The sequence below is a fragment of the Natrix helvetica genome (genome assembly GCF_964273705.1).
Source record: "Natrix helvetica genome assembly, chromosome: 8".
Classification (NCBI taxonomy): Eukaryota; Metazoa; Chordata; class Lepidosauria; order Squamata; family Natricidae; genus Natrix; species Natrix helvetica.
Window position 1 is genome coordinate 16,011,685 of NC_138559.1, and position 17,535 is coordinate 16,029,219.

The 17,535-nt window shown below is 40.4% G+C and overlaps 1 protein-coding gene and 1 long non-coding RNA gene across 2 annotated transcripts in view; both read left to right on the forward strand.

Moving 5' to 3' along the window:
• Nucleotides 1–1,579, forward strand: part of LOC309395966 — a 478,400-nt gene extending 476,821 nt beyond the window's left edge. The window contains exon 2 of the long non-coding RNA XR_014176012.1: nt 259–1,579. This is a non-coding gene — a long non-coding RNA (uncharacterized lncRNA). The remainder of the gene's footprint in view (nt 1–258) is intronic.
• A 3,907-nt stretch (nt 1,580–5,486) lies between these two features.
• LOC309395965 (uncharacterized protein) lies at nt 5,487–16,978 on the forward strand. Its single transcript, XM_081960676.1, has 11 exons — nt 5,487–5,718; nt 6,728–6,816; nt 9,124–9,202; nt 10,825–10,913; nt 11,455–11,587; nt 12,434–12,551; nt 13,394–13,458; nt 13,971–14,062; nt 15,200–15,272; nt 15,363–15,489; nt 15,702–16,978. Exons 1-11 carry the CDS (start codon nt 5,652–5,654, stop codon nt 16,105–16,107), a joined length of 1,338 nt encoding a protein of 445 aa, XP_081816802.1. The 5' UTR covers nt 5,487–5,651; the 3' UTR covers nt 16,108–16,978.
• The last annotated feature ends 557 nt before the right edge of the window (nt 16,979–17,535 follow it).

Here is a 17,535-nt window from a genome sequence, read left to right on the forward strand (position 1 = left end):
GGGACCACGTGTGTAGGAGGGAGGCTGAGGCTAGAGGAGCCTCCTGCACACGTGGTCCCATTCCCGGACCATGTGTGCAGAAGGCTCCTCAGCGCCTTTTCCCTCCCCCCCCCTTTTTTTTATTTTCATGATGAGAGCGGTGAGGCTCTGCCTCCCCTGACCGCACGCCCCTGGGCCCTTGGTGCTCTCTGACCTGGGTTGTGTTTTTTTTTTTCCAGACGTTTCATTACCCAAATTAAGTAACATCATTAGTGCTAGTAAGTAAATGTGGTTTGCCGTCAGTTTATATTCTCGTGGTTTGCCCTGTCAGTGTTGTTGGGGATGATTTTAAGAGATTATTTGGTTGGGTTGTTTACTGCGGGCTCTTTGGTAGTTTTTTTGATTGGGGTATGAAGACCACCCCACCAATAGCGACAGGCAAGCCACCAGAATATAATTTGAGAGCAAAGCCCGCTCCTTACCAGCACTGATGATGTTACCTAGTTGGGTCATGAAATGTCTGCAAGAAAAGAAACCAGCTCAGAGAGCACCAAGGATCCCTCATATCAATCCTGGGCTACAAATATTGTCTTCACGCTACTCTGGAAGGCCCAATGTTTTCCAACTGCAGCAGACCCTTCTGTTTGAATAAAGCTGAGGAGCCTTTGCTTGAAATATGCATGGATCATTTCAATGTTTAGACCAGGGGTGTCCAAACTTGGGAACTTTAAGACTTGTGGACTTCAACTCCCAGAATTCCCCAGCCAGCATGGCTGGCTGGGGAATTCTGGGAGTTGAAGTCCACAAGTCTTAAAGTTCCCAAGTTTGGACACCCCTGGTTTAGACCAAGCGGTCCTCTTGTTCAATTCCTAATGATCCAGAAAGTTAGAAGGCACACTGAATAGGCAAAGAGCTATTTTAAAGTCTTGTTGTTGAGCGACACTTTGGAAAGTATTTAGATTTGAACCCTACCCCAGCCTTAAATTTTTCTTTCAACCATCTTCCATAAGTGAACTTCATTAGCCATTGAGCACAGTTCTAAACATTGCTTTGGCGCTAGGCAGTAGGTGGCGTTGGCCGACCAGTGCTTTTGTAGAACAGGCTTGCCTGAATTTCAAAGCCCGGAGCCAAATACTTGGTACGTTTTCATCTTGATTTTGGCTTCCAACCTATTCCTTGGGGGGGGCCTCTCCCGCTACTCCCAATTTTGGGGATCCAGATCACAAAACTACAGGACAACATCCCAGATCTCAGTTGGGTATTGCTTGGAAAGGTTTCCGATGGTTCAGGCTGCAAAGACTGTCAGTCCCAACATGTCACCCCTTTGGCCCTCCCAAGCTTTGTCCTAGGCGGATCTTCTTTGTACTGTTTTGTTCTGTGTGCTCTGTAACTTGGGTGCAGTAGCCTCTTCCCCCCCCCTCCCTCCCTTTACGCTTGATGCATTCCATCAAAGTTGTGTCAATTCTATTTTTCTCTGAATCTGGGGAGGGTTGGGAATCACGGGGATGGGGAAATAGCATGGAAATATTTTAATGTAAAAAACTGTGATACCTGAATAAGCTAAACATGATCAATAAATGTTCAAGAAAATGGGAGTCTGTTCTGTACTGGTCATATGGAGGCTTCTTCTTCTTTTCTTTAGGGGGGTGGGCCTTTCATAAATCATGAGCCTCTAGCTCAGGGGTGCCCAAACTTGGGAACTTTAAGACTTGTGGACTTCAACTCCCAGAATTCCCCAGCCAGCTCTGCTGGGAATTGAAGTCCACAAGTCTTAAAGTTGCCAATTCTGGGAGTTGAAGTCCACAAGTCTTAAAGTTCCCAAGTTTGGACACCCCTGCTTTAGAGCCAGAAGTTTCTCAACAACTATTTCATACTCAAAAGTTAGCCCATAGCCATATAAGTCTCGAGCTTATTGTGGTTCATCTTTGCCTCCATAGATATCCTTTCTTCTGAGCTTCTGAGCTGTTAGAAGGATGAGGAGAGACCTTCCATCACCTGCTCTTGCAAAATTCTGCTTTCCATCTGGTATTGCCCATTGATCCCTGATTTTCTACATTACAGTGGAAATCTTTTAATCATTGAAGGTTGTGAGTCTCTGGTGGCCGACTGCTATGATTAGCATGGCCGGATATAAAAAATACAGGTAGCCCTCGACCTAGGACCACAACTGAACCCAAACTTTCCGCTGCTAAGCGAGACATTTGTTAAGTGAGTTTTGCCCCCATTTACATCCTCGCCGCAGTCGGTAAGTGAATCACTGCAGTTGTTAAGTTAGTAACATGGTTGTTAAATGAATCTGGCTTCCCCATGGTCAGAAGGTTGCAAAAGGGGGGGGGGGGAAATCACATGACCCCGGGACACTGCAACCGTCATAAATATGAAGTCCGTTGCCAAGTATCTGAATTTTGATCCTATGTCTATGGGGACGAAGCAACCGTCATAACTGAAAAACCTTCAGAAATTACATTTTGCAGTGCTGCTATTGTCTTTGAATGGTCACTAAATGAGCTGCTAAAAGCCAAGGACTGCCTTTGTTTGATTACTACAAATAAAGTGGCAAGGTTGCTCCACCCACCTACAACCACTTCACACACTTTCTCATCTCATGAATCTCTTCTTTTCCCTGCCAGTTGGGACCACTGGAAGGAGGTCAAGGATCTTTCTGAGTAATTGTGCTAGAGACTGGTGCATTGCATCCTGATTAGCTTCTGAGAGAAGAACCTTCTAAAAATTAAATCGGGAGAGACAAGAATCTAGTGGGCCCTAAGGGAGTATATGTGTTACGCAAAGACCCCCAAGTTGTTTAACCTAATCTATAGATTCATATGTCAGCAAAGATGGTTTGGAACTGTAGGAGACTTCTGTTGCTCTTTTTCTCAGTTCAGTCGTGGATAATTTTCAGAAGCGACTAAGACTATATTGAGGTGCTCGTGGCCCTGTTGGTGTCGTTCGAATGTTTTTGTCCCTCGGAGGTCCTGCTGGTAGTTTTAGGTAGGCCAGCCTGTTCCTTAGCATTTCAGCTGTTCCATTTGAAAGAATGCATAGCTTTCCGTTGGCGTTTTAACGTAAAAAATGAAAATTGCTCCACTGCAGAGGACAGTCGGTAACAACTGGATTGTCTGTTTCACCAACGACGCTTGAGTAGATCAGTAGATGTCTGCACTCTCTGTAACCAGCTGTTCAGTTAAATGTAAGAACACTGTGCAAATCCACTTGTAAGCAATAAAGTTTACATAATGGATCACCCCCCAAAAAAGGCTACATTAAGGTTGCACTAAATTTTTTTCATCACAATTGTATAGATGTCAGATAAATGGAATTTGAAATGCATAAAGACATGTTTTAAAAGATGATAAAACAATTGCAGTAGATGCCATCATATTGAGCCATACAATTCATTAGTCCCATTAAGCCCATCAGGGCTTATAGAGTATAATAAAACATCAAAATATATTACTACTGCAACAAATCACAAATAATTCCAAAACAAGAAATCAGCAACAAAGCAATATATATATATATGGAAGGCAGAGCCAGACTGTAGAGCTGAGACAGTTAAAATTGCTATCATAACTTAAGCAACTGGAAAAGTAGGTTTTAATCACTGTATAGGCAATCATCATTTAGTGCTCACGATTGGGACACGCAACTGGTTGTTAAGTGAGGCCATACGCACTCTGCTTATGAGCTTTCTTCAGCGTCCCTTTGCTTTACAGACCTGAGGTCATAAGTGTGATGTTTGTTTTCATTTATGTATTTACTTGCCAACAAGTACGAGGAAACAAGTATGAAAACACATGAAAAAAAATGGCACAAATAAATGGATATAAATAAGCAAAACAGCCACAAACACATAAAAAGAGTACATATAAATGTGGACAGTAGGACAGGGGCGGTAGGCACGCTGGTGCGCTTATGCATGCCCCCTTAGGGACCTCTTAAATGCGTAAGGTCCACGGTAGACAGCTTAAGGTAAAAGCTATGGGGGTTAGAGGAACTAACAACAGGATCAGGTAGGGCAGTGATGGCTAACCTTTTTGTCGAGGCGTGCCAAAAGTGGGGGGGGTGTCGCGCACACACGTGCCCACACCCATAATGCAATGACCCTCCCCCGCACATGCATGCACAATCCCCCTGCGCGTCTAGACTTCCGGGAGGTGCGTTAGGCCATTTTTTGCCCTCTGCAGGCTTCCTCCGGAGGGAGAAAAGCAGCCCAATGGGCAACCCAGAAGTTCGTTCCCAAACTTCCGGTGGGCCATGTTGGGCAGTTTTCCGCCCTCCGGAGGGCGAAAAACAGATGAAAATCAAGGCCAAAAATCAACTGGCTAGAAAGCGGATGTGCGCTGGAGCTGAGAGGGTAACACCTTACGTGCCCTCTGAAACGGCTCTGCGTGCCACCTACCACCATCACGGAGATAGGGTGTTCCACACATTTTCTACTCTATTGCTGGAATCGTTTTTTCTGCAATCAAGATTAGAACGGATTACATTTAGTTTGTATCTATTGATAGCCCTTGTGTTATTGCAGTTGAAGTAAAAAGTAGTCATTAACAGGTAGGACATTATGACAGGTTATCTTGTGCACTAAGCTCAGGTCGGAATGTAGACGGCATAGTTCAAGGTAGCAAATCTTGAATGTTGGTTATAAAGTTATTTTTTTCTATCCCACCATCCTAAAACTGCAAACAGTCGTTAAAGGAGGCAGTTGCTAAATGAGAAGTACCTTTTCTCCAAAACCAAAATAAAATATATGCTAAACAGGCCTCTTGGGACTGTATATTAGAGCCCAGAGGAATCAATACTGTCTAGGTATTGTCAAAATACATCCACTAGTCTATTTTAAAACGTACCACAGATCCTGATTGAAGCAGGGAGAGAAGAAATGAATCTGATAGAATCAGTTACAAAGCATCTCCAGAAATCACAAGGAACCAAAAATTAAGGAGTATTCCCTAAAAACAGATAACAGCAGAATTACCAATTGAAGAATTGCTAGTAGCAGTGAAGAACACAATTGTGATTTTAATCTTCTTAGTTTTCTCTGTGTAAATGTGATGGACAATTGGTTATTATGTATTTCTTCATAGGTAGAAGCAGAAATATAAGTCACACGGGGTTGTCATAGTATCTTTTTACATCTGTGGAGATTCTCAATCATCCAGGTTAGGGTGTCCCAAAGTTCTTTTTTTCCAAAAGGCACCTGGCCTTTTTTTTCCCTTTGAAAATGTTTCGCTTCCTCATCCAAGATTTCACTTCTCAACCTTCAGGACAATATCTTTTTACAATCACATTGTGAAATTCCATTGTAAAAAGTTTCAATTTCATTAAGGCATTGCTTGTTCTATGCAAAACCTAGTCAATAAGCCATTCTCCCATAAAGGGTAGCTTGGGGAAACCCTTAACCATAATAGATTTATTTTAGGCAGGAAAAAAAATGGTAGGCTACTTTAAAGCCAAACCTGATCTGCTAACTGCTAGCAAGGAAGGCTTGTTAGAAGCACAGCTGCAAGGGCTAATTCAGATGTTGGCTATCTTATAAGACAATAGATGGTCAGCTGAGACCTTAAACCAGTTAGTAAGCAACACATGTGCCCTGATTAGTTTCTCCAATGGGAGAAGAGCAAATAAAGATAAAAAGGAAGTTCAGTGGGAGATTTTTGTGAGAGTCAAATATGTCTAATCAGAGGAATGGCCGGAGAGGTGGAATAAAAGCAGCTCTTTGTTGTTTGAAAGCCAAAGGTTTGTTGGGAGTTTATTTCCTTGGAATGATGAATAAATGTAGACCATCAGCAATGGAACATTAGTTTTTTTAATCAAGAGGGTATTACTAGAGAAGGGAATGCTTTGTGTTGAAATTTAGCAATACCTTAGAACCCTTATTGCATCTCTAAATTAACTGTGATTTCATTTACTACTGCTTTTGCTGGGTTGAGAAATAATGATTTAAAGGATTAAATGGGATATCGTATTTTAAATAGTAAAAGGTAAATTTGCACCTGCTTTACACTCCACAGAGTGTGTTAGGAGAATAGGAAGCTTTCAAATTCTATGGACGTTCTCCAACATCCAGGGCATAGCTGTCACAAAGCTTCTCTTTTTGTCCAAACCAAGTTCAGTCTTGGTTTCACAACATTTCATTTCTCCATTAAATCCTTCCATTCCCCTCCAGTCAGAACTGAAAAAGCTTCTTGGATAAGAGGCAAAATGTTTTCTAACCCACCAAGTCCAGTTGCCTTTTGGACAAAAAAAAAAAAAGCACCTTTGGGACTTCCACATAGAACAATTCCAACACCATTCTTTTCTATATGCAAGACTGTCCTGGAACGCTAGGTTCTTTCTCAAGCATGAGAGTTTCATCATTGGTTAATTCTAACCACAGATGCCTGACATTGGATTTAAATGGAGACCTTTTCTTTGCAAAGTGGGTTTGTTTTTCCCTCCTTTCCAATTGAGCTATAACTCATTATTAAGAGTTTATGGGTTTTAAACTTCTGGTTAGTTTTTATCCTTGAACCTCAAGACAATGGGGAATGTTTTAATCGGGGCTTCATCTGCCTGCACCTAGAACTGGCTTGAGTTTGCCTTGGAAACCTTTAACTAACCTTGCAGATTTTCAGTGAGTTTCAAAGATGTTAAGACCTTTGTTCATTGCTATGCTATTACAAAAACATTATGGGTGCTACTTATGTTGGAAAAACAGGGTCTCTGCTTCATGTTCTCAGTTTTTCAAGAATTGTATTCCCCTCAGGGGCTGTGCTTAATCCACCACAGCAACATCAGCAGGAAGAATCCTATACAAATGATAATGGCTGCATTGCTCCAGAAAGTGATGTACAGGTAAATCTGAATTATATTCTTACTCTATGCACTTTGGCATAACCCCAAATGCTATAAATACTAAGTAAGAATTGAGATTTCTAAAGATCTCTATTAGAAGTTAAGGTTAAGGTAAGGTCCCTTCCAACTCCTCTATTGTATTGTATTGTATTGTTACATGAGAAAGGATATGTAGATATGCAAGCTAAGATGAGCTACTTGTTTTAAACTTAAAGTTTACTATTTGAAACCTGTGAATATTGTAGGTTGCATGAATTGCTCAGCTATTAGTATCATTGCTAGCAGCTGCTGATACTGAAATACACCCTGGGAAAATGAAACCATTAACTACCATACTCAGTATTTGGCAACTGTTACACCAAACTGGCTTCCTTTCTCCACATCATTATTGGCCAGTTTCTATTCTGATGAAGAGTTTGAAGAATTTAAAAAAAACTACTTAATGATTTTGTGATCTGTTGATGACAAGGTCTTTGTCCACTTATGATTGTTAGACCCAAGACTGAATGCACTGTTTCTGTTGAAACTGTGCTTTAAAAATGGTCAAAATCAGATCTGTCAAAGGGCAGAAAGATATGGAAATATAGAAAACCATAGGTGGACCTTGTCACTGGAGTTCAGTACCGTAGTAATTGTGGGTGCAAGTGTAATGTATTTAAGAGAAAATATTGTTAACTGAAATAATCACTCCGCTGAATATTAGTATTTTAGAACCACTGGCTACTAGTGTTTTAGAAAAGGACCAATTCAAAATGGTTTCTTATCTATTGAATGGGATAGCAACACAAATTTTGTCTGAGCTGATGTTGGATAGTGAGAAGAAAACTTTTAAAATGTCAAGCAAGTAGGTAGGAAATTCTGAATCCTAGAAAGAGGAAACTGAGTTAGGAAAGCAGTCATTTGGAAATCACTATCAAATTATACCAATGCTACTTGCCCGTAGCGAATATAATTAGACAATTAGCTGATGAGAAATTAAAGAAAAATCTTATAACTTTCTGGCCTTTTCAGGTGTGCACCTAAAAAGTATTGATTTCCAGAAAATATAGGGTTAAAACCATGGCAGGAGATATTATTCAGCAGGGATGCCTCATCTTACCAAAAGTGATAGAACAGGGGTGTCCAAACTTGGCAACTTTAAGACTTGTGGACTTCAACTCCCAGAATTGGCAACTTTAAGACTTGTGGACTTCAATTCCCAGCAGAGCTGGCTGGGGAATTCTGGGAGTTGAAGTCCACAAGTCTTAAAGTTGCCAAGTTTGGACACCCCTGTGATAGAAGATTAGTAGATTATTAGACAACATGAGTTATGTTGAGTCATTGTTTTAGAGATATTTGTTTACCTAAACAGAGAAAAACAGTATGACCAAGGGTGAGCCAAAAAGCCAGGGGAGCAGGAACAACTTCTTACCTGCTTCTCCATTGAATTTCCTTGTGGGAATTTGGCAGGCAGGTAAGTGGCTTTTTCTGAGTGGGAAAGGCAGTGAGGGATTTCAGGAGTTGCTGGGAAACTGTCACAGAAGGTTGAAGAAGAAAACAGCAGAGCAGTGCAGCAACTGCCAATAGCACAGAAACGGCTACAACTTCCCCAAACTTTATTCCTTTAGGAGTTGTGGGTCGTGGATTCAGGATGCATTCTGAATTAGTCCATTTGAGGTGACCCAGATTCAAAAATGGTTGCCCTGTAATGCATCATTTCATCCAATTAAAGGCATTTCAATTCAGTGATACATAGATAGACGAAAGATCTTTCATGGAAATGATGGCTATGATCCAGTGGTGGGTTTCAAATTTTTTTAGATCCTCTTCTGTAGGTGTGGCCTGCTTTGCGGGAGTGGCTTGCTGGCCATGTGACCGAATGGGAGTGGCTTGCCAGCCATGTGACTGGGTGGGCATGGCCAACTTGTAAAATGTGGTGAAACTCACTTAACAACGCTCTTGCTTAGCAACCAAAATGTTGGCTCAGAAACACTGGCATTTGAAGCACGCAAGTCTTAAAGCTGTCAAGTTACAAGACCCTTGCACCCCTAACTCTTTAGAAAAAAACCACAAGGGTGTTCAAACTTGACAGCTTTAAGATTTGTGGACTTCAACTCCCAGAATTCCTCCTCTCGCTCTTCATCTTGATGATGTGCAGTCGGGCGGGGGGAAGGAGCTGGAACCGGTTCTAAATGGCACTGTAGATTTGTGGAACCTCTTCTATAGAAGAGGTTAGAACTGGCAGGACCCCACCCCTGCTATGATCTCTTGTAAGTGGAAAACATAAGATGGCTAATTTTTTTTAAAAAATAAAAACTTCCTTTCTAGCAAGTCCAAGATTCTCTATCCCAAAGAGAACACTGGGCCACAGATATGGCAACTGAAGTATATCAAAGGCGTATCAGAGGTAAACTGATTTTATTAATCTATTGAAACTTGATGTAACAAGACTACAATCATTTCTCTACTAGCAATTAACAGCCTCTTCTAAAGCATTGCTTCTCAAACTTGACAAATTTAAGAGACAAAGATTTTAAAATTCCAGTCAGTTTTGAGTATTCCACCTATTGAGCTTTATAGTGTATATCTGATATTATAAAGTCAGTGTGTGTTATTAATAGAGAAATGGTATATTTGTTCCATGAAGTTTTTTGGGCAAACACACAAACCTTGGTATAAGAGAGATGATTTCCACTTCATCGCTAGCACATTGGCTCAAATAAATTCTACTGCTTTCAGTGATATTCACTGATTGCTTGCTTTAAGGTGCAGTACAAATCCCTAATCTTTGCTGTTTTGAAGGGAAAAAAATTATTGGCTTTAAAGCTGAAAGTCTGAGAAGTATGAGTAGCCATTTTTAATTTCCCCACCAATAATAAAAAAATAAATGAAGGCCCAACAAAAAATTCCTCTCCCTTTCTAATTCAATAAAAGGTAAGGTTAGAGAAAATATTTTGAAGATGACACACACACAAACACAGAAATTGTAATGTTGCTAGACTGGAATAAGTACAATGTGGTAATATATGAAAAGTCACAATTACCCAAAAAAAGTCTCTTAAAAGTTCTGGGAAGGAGAAAATATTGAATAAAAAAGCATCATGTGAACAAATTGGGAAGGGCCCTGTGTGCCACTCACGTGTTCTGACCTAGGCTTCCTGATGTAGTAAAAAGCAGATGCTTAGTCCCAAAACTCCTCTTTTTATTTCAAAGGCTGTGAATTATATTCATTCACAGCCCGTAATGAATATCAAATAGTTGTAAAGAGTCCTACAATAGGCTGCCAAAGTCTTTCGAGATAAGCACCCAACATTATGCTCCTTGAAATGCTGCTAAAGACTTAATTGGCAATTAGCTTGGCAAGGCCACGTGGAGCAAAGAGTCAAAACGGAGCTTCAGAAGGTAAACTGACCAGCATGAACCAAGTTGTTTCCTGCAAAGGCTCACGTGCCTTTGCTTCTCCTTTATGTCCTATGGGAGGAGCCCATCACCTCCAAGCCTTACTCCCAAGTGGTCCCTTCTGTATTAACTGTTCTTGCCTTCTGGTAGCTCTGCACGGACTGGGAACACGGGGAGTCTGTTCCTCTGCCTCGCTGCTGTCTCACTCTGGAGGTTCCAGAGGCAGCATATAACTCCCAGATGGCCCTGGCCCCATCTCTGCCTCCAATGCAGAGCCCTCATCCAAGACTTCCCAGACTCCAGGACTGGCCCATGTTCCTCCCCAACCTCCTCACTGTCCGACTCTGTTGCCAGCTCCACAGGCTGCTGGCAGACAACAACACCAAGTGAGCCAAATGCTTATTTTTCCATTTTTGTAGCCACTCAACTTCACCAAGTAACTCTTGGGCAGCTTACAATTCTAAAGGGCAAATTTGTTGTGTTATCAAGGAGGAAGTTGATCAAATTAGAGATGCTGCAGAGTAAATCACAGCTCTAATTTGGAGGACATTCTGGAAATGAATGCCCCTGTTCTAATGGTATCAGAAGTGTATGATGCTGATCTGATATCCCTTTTTCTGTTTTGTTTAGAACTTGAGCTTGAGTTGGATAATGCCAGGAAGGACAACCGCAAGTTAGTTTGTGTGCTGAGTGAAATTGATCAACTTGTGTTACCAGAGGTAGAGCTGGCTGTTTGAATTGGGGGTTTCTATTGAAAACAACAAGATTAGGATGTTGCATCTTTGCTTTCTTGAAATAAGATGCTTGCATATAAATCTAAAATTGTACTGTGGTACTTGGGCACTCAACGTTAATTGTTTCTGGGAGATGTGATGAATACCAAACAATTTTTTCCCACGATAAGGAATAATGTAGTGAGTCACAAGACAGCCAACAGCAACAAGTTCTAGCTTGTGCTTTGAGTACCAAACAAACAATGAGTACCGGGACAAGATTTTCACATCAAAATGCATTGAGTACCACATTCAATGAGTTTTAAAGCAATTGAGAACCAAGGTACCATTGTAGGTAGGACTGGTAGGTGTATGTGGGCAAAGCATCTTCTAATATAGAAAATGCATCTCCTGCATATGCTTCTGATGCTTCAACAGTTACTGTATTTAGGTGGTTGCTGTTATAAGAGACTCACTATCTTTGATTATGTGCCCATGGAAAGAAAGCCTAGGTTTGACTCCTGTTTTGTGCTTCCTTTGGATGGAGCTGTTTGAATGTGCAGAGCTAAGACTCTCAGAGAGGCTGAGAGTGTACCTTGAATGCCTGTTCATGGAAAAGCAGGAACTAGAAGGCAGAGCCTTCACAGCAGAGAAGACCGTGGCGGAATTAGAGCATGCAGGTAGGAGAAATCAGGGATTAATCTTACAGAAAGCGAAACTGTTCTGATGGTGACTTTATTTGCAGTATCGATTTTTTAGTATGATTTGAAGGCCAAATTGGCAAGATAAGAATGTTTTTTAAATCTGAAAATGTTAAAATGTCTATTTCAAGAAGAGGTGATATTGAGGCAGCAGGAAGAGACCGTACCTATGTTAGCCAGTCAACCTTTAAGTATAGTAAGCCCCTGCTTTCACCTGAGGAATGATCAGAACGGCAAGTAGGCATATTAAGTGTAGCCGGCATATTAAAGGACTAATGATATCTTTTGCTTCAGGCTTATTGCAAATTTTACTGGAAGATGTTGCAATCCGCTTTTATGGAAGGACACAGGAAACTAATGTCTGTATAAGATACATTGCGCCGGAAAAAAACATATTAATAGATAATAACATGTCTAGTTGCTGATACATCCCTGCTGCTGCTGACATATCAGTTTTATACTCCCTTTCCTGTAACTTCCTTGTAAGCTTGCAAAATACAATTTCTGTATCTTCAGTAAAATGTATGTTTTGTCTACGGACAAAGATGCAATGTATACTCCTTTCTTTTGATGAACAAATATCTGTTTGAACGCCCCCTCTCTAGGAGGGTATAAAACTCCTGTCCTGAACAAAGTAAGGAAAGTTCAGAATTTGGTGTATGAACACGCTGAACTCAGATGCATCAATAAACCTGTTTTCTCTTGCACCTTCGTGGTCTCACGTCCTGTCTTTGGCGTGCATTGGGGTACAGGCCCCAATCCGCCGCAACAATATGACTTTTTTAAAGACACAGCTAATTCGGGCTCTCTTGCCTTGTTCCACAGTGACTGTTCTTCAGGGGCAACTGCAAGATGCTAGCTGTTCTTTAGCACAGCCAGGGGAAAGCCAGCAGCATGCATCCTCTCCTCCTCCGCCTTCCTCTCCTACCCAGTCTTCTAGCAGGTAAATTGCATAGCCAGAAATATTGTCAAAGTTGCAAAGTTAATTATTCAGAGCAACGCTATGGTTACACGATTCTGTTCCTAAGACATTGCTCTTATTAAATCTGTTTAGCAGCATTCATCATGACCTATTCGTATTGACTGAGCTTCTGCCACAATTATAACTTGAAAAAGTCCCATCGCTGAATGGATAACTATAATATTCCCCTCTTAAATCACTAAGATCTTGTTAAACACCAGAGACCTGCATTCCACAGACAAGGGATAATATCAGCTTCAAACTTACGCTATGCTGGCTGCAGTTGAAAGGGACATTAGATTGCAAAAGTTGGGAAATAGTGGACTAGAGTTGAGATTATTTAAGCAACAAGATTTATGCTACTAGTTTACGTAAAACAGATTAATGCAGATTAATCAACAGTCTTCCATATCCTGTTGCTAGAATTTGAATGGCATTTTCTATTCAGCTCCCAGAACCAATGGACAATCTTGCTATAGCTATTCTTGTCAAATGCAGTATTATCCTTTGAATATGTTAGGCAGTAGATTTCAGAAATCTGAATCAGCATGGACATGTTGGTTAGGACATCTGAGAGGCCCTTTTTCATCTCAAAGCATCAGCTTGCTGGAACTTTGAATTTTTCTATGGAAGTAAACTGGGTGAATTCTACAGTGTGGCCCTTTAATTCGAAATCTCTCTTTCATAAAAGGAGCACAATCTTCTCTTCTCTGCTGGTGTCCTACTGTAGTTGCCTGTGTAAACAGAGTGAATACCTGTGTGTGCCGAACATCTCACTAAGGTTTTTTATTGCTTAGCTCAACTGTTGTTGTTTTTAACTCCAGATTCTTCTTTAAAATTAACAAGAAGTCTGCAGAAAAGATCACAGCATCAAACTTGCAAAAACAAGGTAGTGTTTTTGGTACTGTGCTTAATATTTAGCTTTTATTTGAATTGATGGGGAAGGAGGTTACCATATTCAACTTAAAAGAAAGAGACGAACAGAGAATGAAGTTTCAAAAGGACATGTCTTCTACCTCTGCAAAAATCATTCCTTCAAAATCGGCTGGGAATCTTGTCCTTGCCATTTGTACTTATATGAAACATTTGGTCCATTTATTCTGGCTGCCATTTTAGAAGATGAACCTATGTAGTAATGGAAGAGCATGTAGCGGCTTAAGTACTCATCCATCAAATCTAGAAATTATAGATGACACATCTGGATCAAAAGTGGGCAATCTTTGCACATTATATGCCTTCTAGCACCTTATTAGTAGTACTGAAAGCTCCCTCTTCCTATGGCTTGGGTGAAAGTTTAGATCTACTGGGTCTTCAAGGATTCTGAAGGGCAAAATAGGTGCTTTAGGTCTTGCAATGGAAAAGAACAAAGCATTTTTATGACAATAGTCTAAATCCTTTTAGGTGACGCTGTCTTGCCAAAGCAGAAATTGAAGAGAAGACTAGTAAAGATTCATCGGCAAGTTTTGTCAAAACCAGCAGCCAAGCCTAGGAAGGTAAGGGCTTGTTTGCTTCTCCAAGTAACATATAGCAGAGAAGATCAGGATGGTCACACTTGGAATAGACCCATTGACCCAAATGAGAATTCTGGATGTCTTCTTGGATTCAGTCAATCTACCTTAATTTTGCCTCCATATGTTGACCATCTCCTTGTGAAGACTACCAAATGAAAAATTACAAGAGTAAAGTATCTGCTTCTCTGGACTGGTTTATGAAGTAGTGTACAAAGAAAGGAAGTTGTCTTTGATGGAAATGTGCAAGAACCATTACTTAGGCTAATGGGACTTTTTTAAAGTCCCAAAAAACTTGAGATAACACTTGGAAAGGCACCATGCAAATACCGGCTTCATTTACTGGTGTGTAAGGGTGGAGGTGTAGCACAATCAGATTTGCAGGATTCTATTACTGTAGCCAATCTCAATAAAGGGTAGTTCTTCCTGTGAAGCTGATTTCCTGGTCTAGTTTACCTAGTGAGACTGAGGAGTTTTGCACTCTTAATAGCCTTTATCCCCCCCAATATGCTATCACCATTAGCAACGATACTTAGAGTTATATATTCACAGTACTCGACAGCCCTCTCTAAGTGGTTTACAAAGTCAGCATATAGCCTCCAACAATTTAGGTCTTCATTTTACTGACCTCAGAAGGATGGATGGATGGGTCAATTTTGAGCCACTTAGAATCGAACTGCTGGCAGAATTAGCTTGCAGTACTGCATTCTAACCATTGGTGCCACCATAGCTTGAACTTATGGTGGAACCTCTTAGCATGATGAGCAGTTTGTCCCCACGAAAGGCTAAATCTTACAGAAATATTAAAATGAACAACTTCTTAGCTTCCACTTGAATAGATGGGTTGGAGGGAAGTCCATAAATTCTCTAATTAGTCACTCTCAAACTGTTCTGATTCTTCAGAAGATATTTAATCAACTGCAATCTTTCCAGTTACTTAAGAACATGATCTCATATTTTAGACTCAGATTACAGTTCAAGTTGTGGCTGCATCTGTGTGACTTTCCTTTGGAGAGAACATGAACTCTTGTTATCGGATCCCCTTTTTTGGCAGTGGAAGTTACTCTTGTGTTGAAAATTGATAGTTATTCCACAGTGTAACTCTGCTTCCTGCCTTTGCAGGTTTCAATGATAGAAGGACAATTTACTGAACACAAACAAGATTTATCCCCAACTATGAGCAGTCCTGAAGCAGGTAGGAGTGATGGATGGTTTTGGATGTATAAGGAGGAAATAGACAGTAAGAACATCAACATTGTATTTTTGTAATCATTTTTGTTCTCAGATTCCCATCAAAGTACACTTCAGTTTCCTGAAGCTTCCGTGACTGACAAGTATCACAGAAGTGGAGCTTGTGGTGATGAACATGTCTCCATTAATAAAGATGATGAAGATGACCATGTCCATCAACGGTAATTACTAACTGGATGGCTTCTCATGTTTTAAAACAGATCTATTAGCTTCCGTGAGAGGAGAGATGGCATGTAAGATATTTATTCTGCCACATGATACAAGTGCATGCGTTTGTTCTTCTATATGCACATAGAGCAATAAAATAATATAATAATATAAGTTTAAATGTTCTACATAGCTTGTTTTTAATGCATGTATGTATATTTACTAGAGTATCAGAAGAAGAGACTCTTAGCACAGCCAGTACTCTTTCAATGACTGTCCCACTGAATTTAAGAAGCAGAGATCATGTTCATGAATTTCTTGACCACTCTTCAGTCAACCAAGACCCTCACATTAAGGATCCAATGTTGTTGAAATTTGAAGTAGAAAACCTCAGTGGATCATCAAAGGATGCATCTTTGTTAAGTGGAGAGAAATGCAAGGAAAATGAGAATCATGAATGCATCACTAGCAAGCCTACAAATTCCACTGATCACAGCATTTCTCAAAAGCCAGAAGTTCCAATAGGCTTTCTACAGCCTGCTGCTGAAGCAACAAAGTCCACCAGAAACACACAACTAACTTCGCTTGTTGCAGAGGGAATTCTGGAAGATGATATCCTTGAGCTTTTCTAATGTCTACAAATGTGATGAACCAGTGGCTCGGAAACCAACAACCAGCCAGATTTTGCCTGCTGAGGAAATACTATGCAGCTTTGGTCTTCTCCAAGTAAAACCAGAAAAAGCTGCCTCTATGTCTAAGAAACCTGTATCTCCAGTCAAGACAGGGGGGCGGGGGGGGAGGAATTGTCTCTGGAGAAAAATGAAGCAAATGTTCAATTCCTATCCACTTCCATCAACTCCTCAGAAATGAAAACAAACTCTCTTTGAAAGGTGCATCCGAGGTTAGTGAAGCACTAGATGAGTCATAGATCTCAGCAAAGCATGATTCATGCAGTTCCACTGAAAATGAGCTTGGGGGATAAGCTCCCATCTTAGATTTGCACACCAGAGAACTGCTGCCACTATTAAAATGTCTCTCTCTTGAAAAATATGGAATCCTCTCTTGTCATTTTTTCCCACTGAAGCAAAGATTTAACCAGAGAAATGAACTTCAGGGCAAGGCATCTTGATGAAAGCTGAAGATCTAAGCCATACCTTGTTACCCACAGAAACCAATGCGCTGATCACATCAGAGGACATCTACCTGGAAAATTTAAACGTTTACCCTCACCTGTGTTGGATTTAATAGGGAAATGTGCTGACAGTTAAAGTAACTGTGTACCTATTGCAAGAGAATGGGGTGTGGTGGTGGGAAGCTTAAATATTGTTTAACATTTAGCACCATTAGCAAAGTTAAACTGCACATGTAGAATATTATATTCCTTTCAGATATGGGAAATGGGTAAGCTGAAAATTAGGAAGAATAACAAACTCTTTCCTATATTGTCAACTTAAAATGAGACCTATATTTACACTTTCACTAATAAATCATTTTTCAAAATGATGTTACTTTCTGCATATCATTCCGTGTAGGTGTTATTCAGGAACTGGGCACACCGTGGTGCTGTTTTAACTTACAGAAGGTCTGCAATGTACAATATGGAAAAATGAAGTCGATTTTAGATTCTAAGCACCTATTTATGGGTTATGAGAACCAGTTAAAGTTTTCATGGAGCCTTTTTTTTTGCCATTTTCCCTTTCCTGATGTGCGCCTAGGTCATCGTTTCTCAACTGGGGTCCCACAAGAAAAATGACTGGAGAAAACAAAAGTCGCACTCAATATATGGCATAGCAATTCATGAAAAATTTGGAAAAAAAACTTTGTGTAGCAGCCCTAATAATGTCAGTGACGGGGATTTTTTATGTCACTTTGCTTTTGTAAATGTTGGAGAATATACATGATGTAGATTGGAAACGTGACATTTTGTGCACGTTGTCTTGTTTTTATCAAAGGTTCCCTAAGACCTGAAAATTATTTCAAGGGATTCTCCAGGGTGAAAAGTTGAGAAAGGATGATCTAAACCAGAGGTGTTTGATTTACAATATCTACGAGCCAGAGCC

What these genes read in the sequence shown, in the direction of transcription:
- LOC309395965 (XM_081960676.1), top strand. Translation starts at nt 5,652, where the DNA reads ATGTCTAATCAGAGGAATGGCCGGAGAGGTGGAATAAAAGCAGCTCTT. An exon ending in TTGTTGTTTGAAAGCCAAAG is followed by an intron (nt 5,719 to 6,727) that starts GTTTGTTGGGAG and finishes TATTCCCCTCAG; the next exon opens with GGGCTGTGCTTAATCCACCA. An exon ending in CCTACCCAGTCTTCTAGCAG is followed by an intron (nt 12,552 to 13,393) that starts GTAAATTGCATA and finishes TTTTAACTCCAG; the next exon opens with ATTCTTCTTTAAAATTAACA.